We start from the raw sequence: 18,072 nt of genomic DNA on the forward strand, positions 1-18,072 counted from the left end.
TCTGGTTCTTTACAGAAAATATCTGCAGTCCCCTGATCTAGGTTACATACCTTGGCTGGAAGCGGTGAAGCAGAGAGTATGTATATTTTTAGTTGCGCTTGTTTTTCAAGGTGGCTCTGCCAATATACAGTCCCATTGATAACATTATCATTAACTCAGTTATTAATTCATTAACAGGAAGGGAGCAAAGGGAAAGCCAGTAATGTAAGTGTGCCATTTGTACCAGAAAGCTGCAGTTTAACACTCTCCGGGTCTATTCCCTGCAGATCCTGGGAGGAGGGACTGGACAAAGAAAGAATAGATGCACGCCCAGCAGCATCTAAATAATGTAGAGAGGGTGTTTGTCAGTCATGCCTGCGAACAGGCATTGGCCAGAGTAGGCGTGCAGGCATGGCCACTGCAAGCACTGGCAGATCTGATATTTAAGCTCCTAAACAAAGTGCTTCCCTCTCTTGCTCTTGCCTCTCTTGAACCCTGGGCTCCTGACTCTCTTGTTGCAGGGGGCATACATGGCTCATGGCCACATGGACCCAACACACAATACACTAATGGACTGGGACTAGCCCGATGCTGGGCTGGACTTAACTCCACCATGGAACGGAAACTCTGAACACTGGCTTTGCTTTTAGTTCTGCTGAATCCCCAGCTGCACCTTTTCTAGGACTGGTTTAAGGGAAATGGGACTTTTGAAACCCAGGGATATAACTCCACGCAAATAAAAATCACTCATTTTCCCATGTGAGTCTTAGAAAATTCTTTTTCTCAAGCTATCGTAGGAACCCAACCCCCAGCACCCAGGAGGGAAAGGGATCTCCCACTTCCACCGATAACACCATCACCAGTGTATGAGCATTAACTTCTCATGCTGGAGACAGGAAAAATAAATAGGCTGTAGAAATACAGAGGCTATGTTTCTGCATGCATGTGAGTTGCGGTAGTAATTTGCAACACTTTTGCCATAACTGCAATAAGCTATTAATAATAACTTTGTATCCTGGCTAGCCTTGGATAGCCTTTCTTAGTTTAAGCCTGTCAGTAGACAAGATTCTGGAGTGTTAATATTTTATAGATCACATCTTCCCACCTTATCTTAACCAAGACTATGCCCAGCTCCTCCATCTAGAAGGATTTCATCTAGCTAAGACCATTCACGGGCCTCCTCCAAAGACCTGATGATACAATGTGAACTGAGTGTAGTTGGCATAACTGCCACGTGCTTGAGCATTTATCCTGTAATCTTCTCTTGTGAGATCCAGAACAAGCTCTGAAGTGCTTAGGCCCAGGCAGTCCTCATCATCACTGGGGTGTCTTCACCCGCAAGTATGTTAACGTGAGTCTACAGGGCACTTCACGTGAGGCTAGTCCAACCTGAGATGTAAAGTTCGTGTAATGCACTCATCAGATTTTGAAGATTTAATAGAATAAAAAGAATGTAGAATATTGGTTGTTTTTAGCTGTTAACCTCAGCTAATTTGTTATCCAGCAATAGAAAACTAATACAGTAGAAAAAAGAGGAAGATTAAATATTTCAAGATATTCTTTTAAGTTATTTTATTACAGTAATATTCTCTTAATATTGATATTAGTTTAATATTAATTAGTTTAATTAACTTGGCCAACACTTAATTTTTAGATGGATATTAAGCATGTAAAACAACGATAGACATTTAAAAAAGAGCTGTTTTAGTTCTGAAGGCGAATGATGGTGATAGTAGCAAAGTAATGTGAATGTGATTAACACCATAGACTGTACACTTAAAAATGGTTAAAATGGCAAATAACATTATGTATATTTTACCACAATAAAAAATTTTTTTTAAATAGTTACTTTCACTTTCAGAGAATAGTATTACTAGGTTGCATAATAAAAATAAATAACCATTAATGCAAGAAACAGTATTACTTCTTTTTACTGCTACAGGAAGTCTTTATGGCTTAAAAGATGGCTGCAGGGTTAATAACTGAATTATAAACTGTATTCTTTGTTGTTTAAGTTGTCCTTTACAAAAGCCACTGAAAGAACAGTTTTGCCTCTGTCTCAACCCCTAACACTTTCATTAAAAAGGAGCAGTCTTCAATATCTGGATGACAGGTGGGCTCATGCATGAGAATAGATATCACCTATGATGCAAAACTCTACAAGAAAAATCCCTCACAAAGAAAGCAAAATGAATATTTTAAAACAGGATGCTCAGAATCATGCTAGGCACTAATCCAAGAGGATTACAAGCTTCAGATACGTGAATTATCGTTGAGGACAGAATATCTGAAGTTTGAGAAGGGATTTGTAGGTGTGGCCAAGCCCAGCTATCAGTTATTGTTCTGGATGAAGTCTAGCCAGGCCAAGCCCCGCTGACCACCAGAATCAGAACTGTGACTTCCTGAAATGCAGATTCCTAAGTCCCACCCCGTGACGCACAGTGGTCTAACTATAGTTCAGGTTTTGGAGTCACTGAACTAGGAGGCTAATGGCTTCTTTCTGTAGGTTGGAAATCTCAAGGAAACACCTCGAATTTGTGTATTCTTCTTTCCCCCTCCCCCGTCAACTAAGGATTTGCCTTTTAAAAAATTGATTTTAGAAAGAAGAAATGGCCCAAACCATCATTTTAATGTAGAGGGTTTTTTTGTTTTGTTTTGTTTTTTTCTCATGCAAGGATATGCTTTTTATTGATTTTAGAGAGAGGATGAGAGAGAGAGAAACATTGATCAGTTGCCTCCCAGCTGGAGATCAAACCCACAACCTATGTATGTGGCCTGACCAGTAATCGAACCCACAACCTTCCAGTGTATGGAATAACATCCCAACCAACCGAGCCACACTGGCCAGGGTGAATTTGTGTATTCTTTATTTTTAATTTTTTTTATTTTAGAGAGACAGAGGAAGGGAGAAAAAAGAGGGATATAGAGAGAGAAACATCAATGAGAGAGACATTGATCAGTTGCCTCCTGCATGCTCCCTACTGGGGACTGAGCCTGCAACCCAGGCACGTGTCCTGACCAGCGACCTCTTGGTTCCTGGGTCGATGCTCAACCACTGAGCCTCAATGGCAGGGCAAATTTGTATGTTCTTTATTCCAGTGGTAACTTTGGAAATTTCCTTCCTTCTTCTCAGCAACAGTTTGAGGAAGCTGGCCAGTCCTCGAAGCACTTGCCTCACTTGGCTGCCAGTTCACCACACTCCCTGGGTTCCGTACTCCAGCTCTGGCTGCGCCTGCTCAGGCGTCCTGCAGACTGGGCCCCGCAGCTCAGTCCTTGAAAGGAAAGTGTACAGTTTTAAATTTTTTCTTGAGTTAAACACAGTGGTACTTTAAGGAATTTAAGGTTGCTTTATCCACCTTAAAATTTGATTTGTAGATTATCTTTGCAATGTAATTAAAAAAAATTTTTTTTACTATATATCTCTTTATTGATTTCAGAGAGAGGAAAGGAGAGGGAGAGAGAGAGACAGAAACATCAATGATGAGAGAGTCACTGATCGAGCCCACAACCCAGGCATGTGACCTGACCGGGAATCGAACCCTGATTGCCTGGATCCTAGGTCGATGCTCAACTGCTGAGCCACGCCTGGCTGGGCTACAATGTAATTTTATTGGGGCCCGTATTTGTTTCAGCAGCACACTTTTGGTCTCCTCTCTAATGTTCACTCAAGAAGTACAAACTGTGGACCAAAAGGGGCCACATGCTAACCAGACAAGCTCAGGGCAGGCCGGCATGGCGGCCTTGCAAAGTTGGAAACCTAAAATAACCACAAAGGGTGGTCTGAAATTAAAACTTCTTAACTAAAAGCAGTTTATGACGGGTAGTCATATCCTAGGCTAGAATCTTCCCTGACAAAAGTCAATCTTTACTTTGACAGAACCTGTCTATTTATTGTCTTTTGCATCTAGGGTAACATACCTTTAGAATGTCAGGGTAACTCCCCTTTTTCCAGGGCACAACCAATGTTCCAGGACAGAGACCAAAAATCCTCTCATTGTTTTTGTTATCCTGTTAATTATCGACTATTAACTATCCTGCACCCATCTATGTAAAAGATGTATGTGTATAGCCGGACTGGTGTTGGTCAGTGGTCGAGCGTCCACCCATGGACCAGGCCGTCACAGTTTGATTCCTGGGCAGGGCACATGCCCAGGTTTTGGGCCTGATCCCCAGTCATGGGCGTGCAGGAGGTAGCCGATCAATGACTCTCTCATCATTGATGTTTCTGTGTCTCTCTCTCCCTCTTCTTCCTCTCTCAGAAATCAATAAAAACATATATATTTTTTAAAAAACACAAACAAAAAAGATGTATGTGTCTCACTTTTCTTTGTATCTAATCCCAGAGGTTTCCCGGCTTTACTATCTCTACTGTCCTAATCTATCAGCAGCAGATTTCAGGTTACCCACCTCCATCCTCTGTTGATTGTAATGGAAAAAATAAAGCTGCCATTCTCGGGAGCATCATCTCAAGCCATTGAGATTTTTCTTCCCGGAAGCTGTCGACTGTATGGCTCCAATAAACTCACAAAAATTCTCTTTAGGTTTGAATGTTTTTCACATTGACAAAACTAATTTCCATATAATGCAGAGAAAATTAGAAATGACTGAGGTGGGAAAGCGGCAGATCAAAGTAATCCTGATGAGAGAGAAAAACACAATGTTACCAGGCAGCTTAATGTGGAGCACAGTAATTTACCCAGTGACTACCCCAACAGAAACCGTGATTTTTCTGGGTTCTGACTTAAAATGTGAGGCTGAATATTCAGTTGCCAGAACAGTGGTGTTTTGGAAACATCAGGAATTTTGTGGTGTTCAGAATAAATAATTTTTCTCTTCCTATTAAGTCTCTTAATTTCAACACTTTGTAGAGGAGCTTTTTTTTTTTTTTTTTTTTTTTAAATTAAAGGGCTGGTCCCAAGCTGGAATGAGTGTGCTAACACTTTAGAGGGCTTTGAAGTTTTCAAGCACAGATCTCTTAGAGAGTTTTATCCTTACACTTTCAGATGATGTGATCAGGGCATCTCTTCCGGCTGAGACAGGAAACCAAGGCACACAGCACATCAATGACAGCACTTTGCGAAACGCACCTGCTCATTAGTGCCTGTTCAATTACCCAAACACCTCAGGCAAAAGGACACATTTACGCTTAACCGGTCACCAACCACCTAATGAGAGTGAGTGACTCATTCCCTGAGCTCTGGTTGTGACAGGTCAGAAGGGGAGGTGAGTGTGGAGGAAGGCATGCTAGACAACTGGGCACCGTGAAGAAGGAAAAGTGGAAAGAGGAAGCTGGGGAAAGGGAACGCAAACCAGCCCTGGTGAATTTTTAATGCTCAGAAGGCCTCATGGGAGTTCATGGGCAAAGAACTATTAAAATGAGTGATGAGAGAAAACTAGCCAATTATATGAACGTATTTAATGAAAATAGACATAAATAATAGGTATTTAAGATTTTTTTTCACTGAGAAAGAACATTAAACTCCAGCTGAGCGGCAGGAGTGTTTGCTGTTGGTGAACTTTGGGTTTATGGCTAGTAATGAGCATACTGATAAAGTCTATTCACACATTATTTCCTCCTCAGGGCTCACCGGTCTGGAAATACATGGTATTGTGCATCATAGTTCATTTATTCCTGTATGAATATTCCATAACTGGTTTCTATTACTGTGTGAATAAACCACAATGTACTTATCCATTGTATTGTTGATGGACGTTTGGGTTGTGTCTAGTTTGGGGCCAGCACAAATAATGTTGCTAGAAACATTCTTGCACACGACTGTTCATGCTCACTTCATGCATCTCCTTTGTGGCTTAGTGATCCTAAAGTCATGAAGATGACCTCTCCTATCCTAGTTTCCAGAAGTTTCATTTTACCTTTCACACTTAGATCTACAATGAACCTGGAATGCATATTTGCATGTGACATGTCCTAGGGGCTCAACTTTCTTTTTTCTTTTTCCAATATGTATATACAGTTGACCCTGTACCACTCACTGGGGAAAAAAAAAGTCCTGTCCCCTTGCTCGGAAATAAATAAGCTGAGCACACATGTATAGTTTTGTTTCTGGACTCTCCAATCTGTTCCATCGTCTGTCTTCATCCTCACACTTTGTTCATCTTTCGCAATAATTTTTAGGTTATTCTTGACCCTCAGAACTTCCACTTACATTTTAAGGTCCTGAGTTTACCCATCCTTGGATGCCAGCACCTGACCCGGCGCCTGGCGCATAGTAGGAACTCAGTGAATCGCTGTTGTATGAATGGGGGTGACCTAGGGACCCTTTCAGAGATGATGGGAAGGACCCAGCACCCCCACCCCACCCGCACCCGACCCCCACCCGGTCCTCCTGCCGCCCGCTGCCCTAGAGGCGCGCGGGTGAACTGCAGGGGGCGTGCTCGCCCGCGGAGCGCGTCAGTCCCGCGGCCCCGCCCCGCCCGGCCCTGCCGCGCTTTCCCCGCCCCGCCGCCGGTCCCCGCCTCTCCGCGCCGGGCCGGAAGGGCGAGATCGCCACCTCCTGAGCTCGGTGGTGGCAGCTGGGGGATGGCGGCGGCGGCGGCTCCCGGAGGCAGTGGCCCCGGCGCGGATACGCGGCTGGACCAGGAGACAGCCCGGTGGCTACGGTGGGACAAGGTGAGGGGCGGCGGGGGGCTGGGGGCGCCCCGCGGAGGCGGGGTCCTCTGCGCGCTCCCCAGGCGCGTGCCGTCCCGGCGCGTCCTTTGCTTCCACCCCTCCCACGGGAAGACGGGCTCCGGGACACAGAGCCGCGCTGGCCTCCGCGGGTCCGGCCGGCGTGGGGCACGATTGGAGTTTGCACGGGAAGGGTTTTGCCGGGACAAAGCCGGCCGGCCGGCCAGGCCTGCGGGGTCTGGAGTCCGGGGGCGCCGGCCGGGCTCCGGGGTCGTCCCCTGAGAGCTGCACGCGCCCCGAGTCGGGGTGCGCTCCCTCCCGCGCGCGCCCGGAGAGCTCCTGCCGCGCGTCCCTTCGGCTCCGGGAGCTTCGCCGAGCGGAGCCCCATCCACGCCTCCCGGGCGCCTGGTCGCAGACGCGGGTCCGCCCCGGTGGGCGCGCCCGACCTCGCGCAACTTTCTCAGGACTTTGCGGAGATGGTGGGCGGGAACCCCTGGGGCGCGCACCGGGGCTCTGTTCAGTGTCTTAGGTGCTGGAGCAGAGAGTCAGGAAGCCGGCTCCAGACTTGTTTTTCAAACATGTTGTTACTCGTGGTTCGGCTCCGAACTTAAAAATGGTTTCTGCAGCCCCGGCCGGCTGGGCTCGGGCGTAGAGCGCGGGCCTGCGGACTGAAGGGTCCGTGGCTGGCTCCGGCCAAGGGCACGTTGCGGGCTCCGTCCCGGTTGGGGGGCGTGCAGGAGGCAGCCAGTCATACGTCGCTCACATCGATGTTTCTCTCTCCTTTCCACTCTCTCTAAAAGCAATGGGAAAAATATCCTCGAGTGAGGGTTTTTTTTTTTTTAAGTGGTTTATGTAGAGTGTCCTTCCCTGACTCCTGAGGGTTAATCATTTCCCCCTAATACTCTCCCTAAACAGGCTGTACTTTTCCTGCCCAGCTCTTACTCAGTGTGATTGTTCAGAAACAAAACTAAACAAAAATTTGTTGGTAGGTGTGTTTCTTTAATGTCTGATTCTAGGGCTGATTTCAAAGGCATGAGATCCGATGGGGGTTGCACAGGACCCCTTCTCCTAGGAGGGCCCAGCACTTGGTTAAATACTCTGCTGTCCTGTCTTGAAATTCTTAAAAGTTGTTGAAAGAGGGACCCCGTTTTTTCATGTTGCGCTGGACTCCAGCAAGTCGTGTAGCAGGTCCTGTCCGTGCCTTCACCAGCCTTCATGGTTTATAGGGCCTGGCGGTGCAGACACACAGTAGATACAGGTTTCCCCCACTATCTGAAAGTTGAGCGTTCCTATGAAACCTTTGGTAAGCTCAGAGGGCAGAAAGCAAAGAAGCAGTTACCACTAATTTATAAGGAAAATATTTTCAGCATTCCCAGATCCCAAAAATAACCTGCCAAGTGATACCAAATAACACACAAAGCCTAAAATAACCCTAACATATACTAAAAGCAGGAATGATAGGATAAATATACACCTGACTTTGTACACCTGTCAGTCCCCTAGCAGCTGACTTTCCATTTTATCCGTTACTGGAGAGACCACTTGGCTGCTAGCAGAACCGAGAGTAACTTCAGCAGCTGCCAGGACTCTTTCTCTCTACGTGTAAATAGTAGAGAGTTAGACACAGGCAAGTTCAATGCAGGCAGTCTTTATTTCCTTCATCATGATCAAAATGCTTAATTACGTCCAGTTTTATGCTAAACCTAACACCTATGAACTCTTGGGCTTTTCTGATACCTTAGGACGCATCCTGCTGAGGGATGCTCACAATAAACCGAGATAAAGGCCAGGAGCTCACAGACGCAGTTCACAGCCCCGGTGGCTCAGGGCTGAGATGCTGAGTGTAGCTCCAGAAGGAGCGCGGCAGGGCCACTGTCGCGGCTGGGGGCCCCTGCCTCTGTAAGGCCTGCCGCCAAACAAATGCTGACCCCTGTTTTCACTTTTCACCTTTTTTCATAAAACTAAAAGTCATCTTTTGATTTGTTTCCTTTAGCAAAAACAGGCACTAATAGGTCTTTCGTAACACAAATGTTTGAAAAGCAGAGGGGTACCCCCCCCAAAACATTTGTTGTGTAAATGAAGAAGAATGCAGGTCCCGTCCGCAGGGCCAGGCCTCCCTTCGCCCTCCTTACCCCGCGGCCGGGACATGAAAGGCGCATCCTGTTTCTGGATGCTGTTGTCAGCTCTGGGTGGCTTCCTTTTCCTGGAAAGATAGCCTTGCGATTCTTTAGGGAAGGAAAGTGTTTCCATTTCTGATAACTTCGTAACTTGCAGTGTGTAGAAATCTTTTAACTGGTGGTGAATTGTTCCATAAAACTTTCCCTTTGAAGAAGTAAACCCCTAATTTCCACAAAATGTATCTGTATAGAGAGATGATACCTGTCTGGGTAGAGATGAGGGGATGGTGCCCCCCCCCCTTTTTTTTTTTCTTTTTTAAAAAATTTCCACCACTTCTTTCCTCTCCCCGTTTCTTCTTTGGTTGGAGGTGGCAGCAAGAGGGAACGTCCTGCTAGCTAAAGGCATTGCCCTCTGGTCTGAGCCCCCAAGCGCGGCAGGTCACCCTGCATGTCCACTGAGCCTTCACCCTGTTCCTTCAGCTGCTGTCAGCTCTGGTCACCCCTCGGCTGCTTCTCAGCTCTGCTGTCCTACTGACTTTGCATTCCTTTGGTTTCTCATTGGTCTTTATGATACCAAATCCAATTAGGATTTTCCACGTCTATACTGAGAATCACCGGATACTGGGTGTGACCTTGAAGTTTCTGTTTTCTCATTCACTGAGCAAGTATTGATTGAATCTCTTTTATGTTCCAGACCTGAGCCCTTCATTGGGGGCATCTGCCCATCTGATTGGTCAGATTGTGCTCTGTGATCAGTGGCTATTGCTTTTAACCAAAAAGGTGGGCTTTTTACTTGGATTCCTCTTGAATCTGGTGCAATCTAGAAATGTGGGCATAATTCCAGAGGGCCAAGGTTTTATTGCAATAGCATTTCAAAGTTTAATTATGTGGCCATATCTTGCCTGCATGTTCACCCACTGAGATGATGACTGTAACAAATAAAGTGCTTACTCTGTTGTTCCTCTAAATTCTTAATTTAAAATGTCTGATATGGAATTAATATGACTGTCATTTTTCTCCATTCTTAACCTTTTTCTGCAACTGTTGTACAAAGAAAACAGGGCAGTGTAAAATGAGCTGAAATGATTTATGGGAATGTTTATCAGAAGCAGTGGGTGTAATAGAAAAAGCACAAAATTTCACGCTTATCAAAATTCTTGCTTATTAAGCAAATCTCTTAATCCCTGAGGTGTCTCCATCTATAAAATGTGCTTTTTGTTATTTGTCTGTGTCTTGAAGTCATTACAAGACTCAAATTTGACCAGGTATGTGAAATCATTGTACAAGTTATAAAATATTACAAATATAAGGTTTTGGTTTAAATTATATAATCTTGAGCTCTCTGGGAAAATTTGAAAGCATTAGGGGAGAAAATGAACATTCAATTGCAATTAAGTGCCAGACAGAGAAAGATGTACATTAATTTAATGGATTTAATGTAAGTCACCTCAAAACCATCATGTGAGGAACGTTCTAGACTTCACCAAAGTGAATAGAGTTGGTGAGTGTGTGGCTGAGATTCCATTCTGGGTGTTAGACCCCAAAACCTGTAAGTTCATTCCATTTTTCCAAAATCACTTGCCTTGGTAGGAAATAAAATAATGCTTACATTATAAAGGGAAAGCCTAAATACTGTATATATTTCTATTCTAAAACCATTCTGAACTATTCTAAAACTATATATTTCTTATTAATCACAAGATCACTAATAATTCAGAAAAACCGACTTTATATTTCAAATGCATCAAAATACTGAAATATTGAAAAGCCCATATATATGACACATATGTATTCCTCCCCTAGGGTAGAATTATTGTGGACTTTTTATATTTAAGATTCCTTGTTGTTACTCGCCTGGCTATATCTGGCGTATATACATCTGTGTTTTGCAGAACCCTTTGACTTTGGAGTCAGTGAAACAGCTCGTTGCAGAAGGCAATAGAGAGGAACTGCAGAAATGTTTTGGGGCTCGCATGGAGTTTGGGACAGCCGGCCTCCGCGCCGCCATGGGGCCCGGCATTGCTCGGATGAACGACCTCACCATCATCCAGACCACACAGGTACCACATTTTTATATGTCTTAGTTATTCGTAACACCCCCCCAGTGTTAAAAGATAAACTGAGGCGTATTAAGATTTTAAGAATTTATCTGAGCACAGACCCATTTGAACTGGGCAGTACCAAACTGGAAATGGTTAGAAGCCCTCCACTGACAGGAGCTTGGAGAAAGGCGGAAGCAAAGCAGGGAAATTAATAGACTGGCTACAGCGCAGGCCATTCCCTCGTTTGGGAAAGCTTAGGTGGCTATTGGTCCTTAGTTGTCCTTAGGTTTTGATTTCTTGACCTTGAGTCATTTGCAAGCTTAGGTTTTGGTTTGCCCCCTTAGGCTGTGAGGGCATCAAAGCCACCTCAGTCCAAAGGCCTCCTTGTTTGATTCATTTCACCCCAGGCTCCCTTTGTGTTTGGCAGGCCGAATTTGTTTTAATGACGGCCAGGCCCTGTGGGTTTGTTTGGGCATAAGAATCACACATTTACTCCATAAAGTAAGGCTTTCAGTTGGTTAATGGTGGTGGTTTGCCCTGGCTGTTTGGCTCGGTTGGTTGAGTGTTGTCCCATTCAATTCCAGGTCAGGGCGCATCCCCAGGTTTGATCTCTGGTCCAGGTGTGTGCCCATTGGTGTTTCTCTTTCTCTCTCTTTCCCCCTCTCCATTCCCTTCTCTAAAATCAATACAAACAAACAAACAAAAAACTTTTAGAAAAAGCAGTGCTTGTTTCAAAACTCACACAGCCATTCATTCATTCATTCATTCATTCATTCAACAGATTTATTGAGTGCCTACTATGTGCCAGACATGGGGAACATAATAATGACTAAAACAGATTCATGGGTCTCTCATTCCAGTGCAGCTTCACCAGCTAAGCTCACTGACCTTTATGGTCTTCTATAGTTTTTGTTGTAGGTGTACAGATGGAAGCGTTGAGAAGCTCTTCTGCCAGGCTTACCGAGAGCCAGTTCTATTTAGGTTTAATGTACAGTATGGGTGGAAAGTATTGCTGAGTGCCCGCGCCTTCATTTGTGAGTTTTACTGTCAGAGTCTAGACCAGACTTTTAGGAATAGACATGAAGCCTTTAACAAAATAGAAGAGCTATTTATGAAGGAAATGAAGGAGAACAGATTCTTACGTCTTCAGTTACTTAGACTTGTGACAAATGAAGGACACTTTAATTCTGGGAAAGAAAAGGCTGGAAAAATTGACTGTGGTGACTATGTGTACCTTACGTGTACCTCCCAGCATAAAAGGCAGTTGGACACATTGTAGCAAAACCCCCATAGGACAAGTTACTAGGGCTGTAGAACAAATCACCCAAAACAGTGATTTTAAATAGTTAATTTTGCTCACAGATCCGCAGTGTGAGTGGAGCTCAGTGGCGACGGCCAATCTCTGCACATAGTGTTACCTGGGCCAGCAAGGAGCCTGGAGTCGCCTGGAAGCTACCCCCTCACATGTCTCCAGCTATTGCTGGCTCTTGGCTGAGATCTTAGCTGGGGCTGGACCACTACCTGTGGCCTGGGCTTCCTTACAACGTGGGGCTTGGGATAGCACCCAGAGAGTGTGTGTGCCAGCTGGAGGCTGTATTGACTCTTACAACCTTGTTTTGGATGTCACCCCAAATCACATACTTCCACCATATTGCATTTGTTAAAAGTGAGTTAGTAAGGCTGCTCATATTGATGGAGGAGGTATGTAGACACCCACATCTCATTGGAGGAACGTGAGTGTCACATGAGAGAAGTATGTGGGATGGGAGATACTGGCGTGGCCGTCTTCGGAAAGTTCAGTTGGTCACACGTCCAGTTAGGCCTAATGGTAGGGGATTCTATGGGCTTCTCAATGAACATAGAGTCTTTTCTGCATTCATCTCCATCTAGTTTCTAGGAGTGATGCAGTCTATCCCCAGAAAGGCCTTGGGACCTGTCTCAGACCTCCTGTTCCCTGGAGGAGTTGGTCTCTTCTGGGACTCGACGCAGTGGTAGCTAAGAAGCCTCCAATACTACGATGAACAAATCCCTTTAAGGTCTCGTACAGTCAGCTACCCCGGCATAGCCTCCCCCACAGTCCCTTCCGCTCTGAAGTGCTCACCCAGCCCACATTGGAACACTGACAGCAGGAGACAGGGATGTTAAGAGTTAAGACAATGTCAAGAGAGCAGCAGAGCATTTGCAAAATCAAGGAGTGGTTTCCAAATTAGACGAGCAGGATTCCCAGGACAAACACCCCAGGCTTCCACTCCCAGCCTTGGGTAAGTGACCTGGCGGAATGTGCTGGCTTTCACTGTGGCCTTGGCACCCGGGCTGCTGGTCTCAGGTATCCTCATGGTGCCCCCAGATTCATCTGGTTGGATTTAAGACACAGAGGGATGTGAATCGAGAACACCCCAATGGGAAACAGGATAGAGACCTGTTTCAGGTACTGTGCTGGACACTTAGTATCTAATATCACTAACCCCAGATCAACTTTGCCCAGTCCCTTTTACAGATGGGAAAACTAAGGCTCAGAGAGGCTCAGCAACTTGCCTTGATACAGGAGTAGCAAAGCCGGGATTTGTTCCCCAGCTCTGGTTAGGGGGGGTTCGGTGCTGGGTTACAAGCGCACAATGTCTGTGGGTCTGGACTCCACCCTGCCAAGCATACAAGCACAATGTCTGTGGGTCTGGACTCCACCCTACAAGCATAAATGACATGTTCCTTAATCTCTTGGTGCCCCAGTTTCCTCTTCTGTGCAACAGGAACAACAGTTGTACCTACCTCAGCAGGCTGTTACGAGGATTGAATGAGTAAAAATATGCCAAGTGCTGAGAATCTGACACCAAGAAAGTTCTATGTGGTGTTGTTAGGAGCATTATTTTTACTGTTATTTTCCTTCAGAGCCTATATTCCTTCTTTTACACTAGTTCTAAGTGCCTGAGGATGGGGGGTGTTTCAGATATTTTGGCCTGCTCTGTACCAGCAGCAGGCCAAAGAAACCCAATACCTTTGATAAGATTTTGACAACTGACTGATCTAACGTGTTCTGTTTGTTTGTGATATTGTTTTTCAGCAGGTAGAGGTCTTGAGGAGGCCATATCAGTCCAATTACACGACACAGCCAATTATACAAATAAAAAGTATGCAGAATGTGGGCTAGTACACCTGTCTAGAAATGACAAAACACACAATTCCCATTCCACAGTGGATGCAGTGACACCACTTCAATCGGCAATACCAAAGATTAGAAAACACTGGACTTTGAATTCAACAGGTTTAGAATACTGGATAAACAGGTTTAATCAGAGAACAAAGGTTGGCCAGGTAATAATGATGGTTCATATTAGTTATTTCACTTTGGCTGAAGGAAATCATTTTGGTAGGGAGGACACTACCTGCTTTGTTGCCAGAGGAGAGCCCATTTAGAATGCCTTTAGTTTTCCCAGGCCAAAACTGTTGCATTGGGTATATCTCCTGGGGTTGAGGGATACAAAGAAATAAGAATACTTGTGTGTTGGTTTTGTGGGTTCCCCAGAAGGAAGTGAGAGGCTCCCAGTCTAAGGCTTACAACAGTGACAGCACCCTCTCCCCATCCCCGGTCCACTCCTGTGCTGTGGCCCCGAAGTTCAACGGGGTAAAAAACATTCAGCCTTAGTCCAAAATCCTCATGTCTCCAAATTGTTCGGAAAGACTCTGGAGCCAGTTGAGACTGAGGACCCGAGAGAATAGCTAAGAAAAGACTAAGGGTGGGATGAGGGGGTTTTCAGAATTGAAATGTTATCCCAGGACACAAGAAACAAACTGTCTGGGTTCAAGAGGTCAAACTATGACCAATATGTAAAAGCTACAGAAAGACTGATTTTGACTCAAAATAATGAAATCATTCTTTAATGACAACAGTCCAAAGATAGAATGGCTGTTTCAGAAGACAGTGAGTCCCCCCATCATTGATGTCTCATGGCTCAGTTCAGTAACCTCAGAGGAAATTAGAGCCTCTACGAATGAGGCATACACTACAAGAATTTCCCTCCGGTCAACAATAATTAAAGCTTTTGTTTTCCTGTTCAGTTTGTTTACTGAGGGATTTTTACCCTCTTTGCTACAATGTTTTCTTGTGGAAGTATAAAAAAATTGACCAATTTATCCTACACATACGATGTGTTAAAACATATATACTCTTAATCCATGGGGTATTTTTTTAGGGATTTTGCAGATACCTGGAAAAGCAATTCAGCGACCTTAAGCAAAGAGGTGTCGTGATCAGCTTTGACGCTCGAGCTCACCCGGCAAGTGGAGGCAGCAGCAGAAGGTAAAGATACTCTGTTTCTTTGTAGTGTATTTTGTGGTTTTATTTTTAGTCATCATATCAATAGCTTGCCTTTAAAAAACATTTGTCAGCTACATTGCTTAACTACCCAAAATGATTAGTAAATTCTGTTTGCAACTTTTAAGAATTCTGGTTTTACGTTTGGGTTAAAAAAATGAAATTATTTCGGCAATTTAGAAAGTAATACATGTCTAAATGACAGAACTTTTTTTAAGTGGCAACTTTGTTCCTCCTCTTCACTTTCTTCCTCTTAGGTAAATTTTTTTCTTCTGCTATTCAGAAGCCTCATGAGCTCCTTAGTGTTCTTGAATGCCCATTTCAGGCTGCGTTCTTGGGGCATTCCCAAACCAATGAGACCCTCTCTTATGTAGCTATAGGAAGATGATGGTGATGGTGATGGTGGTGATGACAATGGCAGTGATGGTGGTGGTGGCGATGATGGCGGTGATGTTAGGATAGCAATCGCTTGAGCTGAATTCGAGCGAGGCACTTAGGTATTTACTCATTTAATCCTCACAATAACCTGTAAGCCTTGTAAGGCAGGTTAATTCCTTCATCTCTTTGCTCTAAGATCAAAAAGTGAAAGAAGGAGCCACAATTTAAACCTAAAGAGGCCGGCATCTCTAAAGGGCAAATAGTAAACACATTGTGGGTTGTATGTACACCCTCTGCATAGCTACTGATTCTGCCATGTAGCACAGAAAACAGCCACAGGTAGTACATAACCGAAGGGGCATGACTATGTTCCAATAAAACCCAATTTACAAAATGACCTGCAGTTTGCCAACCCCTGCTCTTAATCATGTAATGTGACCTTTTTTTTTTTTACTTGAATACCTCTCCTATTATGAATTTTTTTATCACTCCAGAGTATAAGTAGTTTTTAAGATTGGAAGAACAAACAAATATTTAATGTTAATGAAATTCTCATTAACTCTGCAGTGCTGGATGAGTTCACAGAGTCCTAATCTTTGCCTTTCGGGAGCTTGTAGTCTAAGAGAGAAGCATTAATGGGGCAAATGTTTGGCTCTGAGGAAGGGAACATGGCCCAGGGCCAAGGACTAGATAACAGCCCCCAGATTGAACTCAGGATGACCTAATATTTTTGTTCTTCAGCTGCAGGCTCAAAAATGTGATTTTTTGCAACAAGGCAAGAGAGAAGCTGTAGCTGTCAGAGATAGATGCACATGGACTACATTTACAAGAGAGTGAAGTACAAACCAGAATAGCAGTTTGTCAGTTTTCAGTTTGTGAACTTACAGTTAGAATTAGATCATACACGTGCTTTACTGACCCCATGGCATGTCAGATCCTCCAGCTAGAGCATGTTCAGTGTGTATATGTGGCTGACTCTGCCTGTTTGGCCTCTCAGATTTCTTCATTTTAGGCAGACTACCCTGTTTCTCTTTGACACATCCTTTAGATATGTTAATATTGTCAGTTAATGTACAGATACTTCTTGCTGTGGCCTTGGAGCCACATTATTTCCGAGAAGTAACTGATGTTATTAATTCTACTTAAGTTTATGGTTCAGGTTCCAGAGTCAGATGGGATGCGATGGAGTGGAGCTCAGGGCTGCTATCACCTACAACATGCAAGCATTTAGAGATTGTAGTCTGAATATTAACATGGCAAAGTGTTCATGATCAGTCACTAGAATCTTCTTAAAGAGTTGGATATTACTGTAGTCTCAGAATTTTACCTAAGGAAACATTTATTCATTCTTTAATCTTCCAACTTTTAATATCAGCTGGGGAATGTAAGCTATAACTGTTAAGCATATGCAGAGAACACATTGAATTTTTTTGTGCACATTTGTAACTTAGTTTATACATGTCATGTATATAATCATTTGTACAGTGTGGGGCAAAGTAAGTTTATAGTTGCGCGTATGGAAAATAATGCAATAATTAATAAATAATAAATAAGAATAAACTCTGTGTATCACATACGATGGTAAACCTACTTTTGCCCGCCCTGTATGTTGAGTGTCTCCTTTGCCAACGTTAAGAAAGCGCCTTTAAAGTCAGCCTGACACATGATGAATGTTTCATGGGGGTGAAAGTGACTTCCGTACCATGCAGTCTAGTAAAGACAGCTTAGATTTAATTCAGATTTTTATTAAACTTGTTTTTGATGAATTTTGTTATTTTTATGACTCTCTCCTACATAGAGACCTTTTTTTTTTTTTTGTCAAAGTCATTCCTATATTACTCTTTTTTAAATCACTTCCGATTTTTTTTTTTTTTAATATATCTTTATTGATTTCAGAGAGAGGAAAGGAGAGGGAGAGAGAGAGAGAAACATCAATGATGAGAGAGTCATTGATCGAGCCCGCAACCCGGGCATGTGCCCTGACCGGGAATCGAACCCCGATCGCCTGGATCCTAGGTCGACGCTCAACCGCTGAGCCACGCCCGGCCGGGCTCCTATATTACTCTTGATCCTGGGGATTTTCAGTTGTTAGAATGCAGAGATCTCTGGTGCCCCAGCCAGCTCCCAGAATTTGGGGAGAGAATGAATGGTTGGGTGAATTCTGCAGTGGTATAATGTTGTTCATTGGAAGTAAATTGATCATTTATTGTGGTAAAGTGTTTTCCTCCAAGCAGTAAGAAAGACCTGATGCCATGGGCCCTGTCCTACGCCTGTTGCTGTAAGAATAAGACAAAGATGTCAGTGACAAAGATTTAAGCCTTTTAAGGGCTGAATGGAGCCGAGATATGTGTATGTAATGCGTATATATGGCGTACATACATACGCCGATGTGCCTTGTATACGCCAGTAAGATAACATGCAATCAAATGCTAGTCTGCGTGGTCTCCCCTGGATTGTGGCAGCATTAGACTGGTTTCTCAGTCTCTGCACTGCTGACATGCGACCTCACGCCGGACCAGACGACTCCCTTTCGTGGGGGACTGCCCTGTAGGGTGTTTAGCACGAACTCCCAGTAGAACCTTATTCCTACCCCCAGTGACAACCAAAAGTGTCTCCCGG

General features: G+C 44.2%; 1 protein-coding gene across 1 annotated transcript in view; it reads left to right on the plus strand.

Annotated features, from left to right (window-relative positions):
- The first annotated feature begins 6,458 nt into the window (after positions 1-6,458).
- PGM2 (phosphoglucomutase 2) overlaps positions 6,459-18,072 on the plus strand; it is a 32,315-nt gene continuing 20,701 nt past the window's right edge. The window contains exons 1-3 of the mRNA XM_081143394.1: positions 6,459-6,610; positions 10,617-10,784; positions 14,954-15,060. Of these exons, the coding sequence (XP_080999520.1) occupies positions 6,521-6,610; positions 10,617-10,784; positions 14,954-15,060 (365 nt within the window). The 5' untranslated portion in view covers positions 6,459-6,520. The remainder of the gene's footprint in view (positions 6,611-10,616; positions 10,785-14,953; positions 15,061-18,072) is intronic.

Source organism: Miniopterus schreibersii, assembly GCF_964146895.1.
Source record: "Miniopterus schreibersii genome assembly, chromosome: 1".
In the NCBI taxonomy this organism is placed as follows: Eukaryota; Metazoa; Chordata; class Mammalia; order Chiroptera; family Miniopteridae; genus Miniopterus; species Miniopterus schreibersii.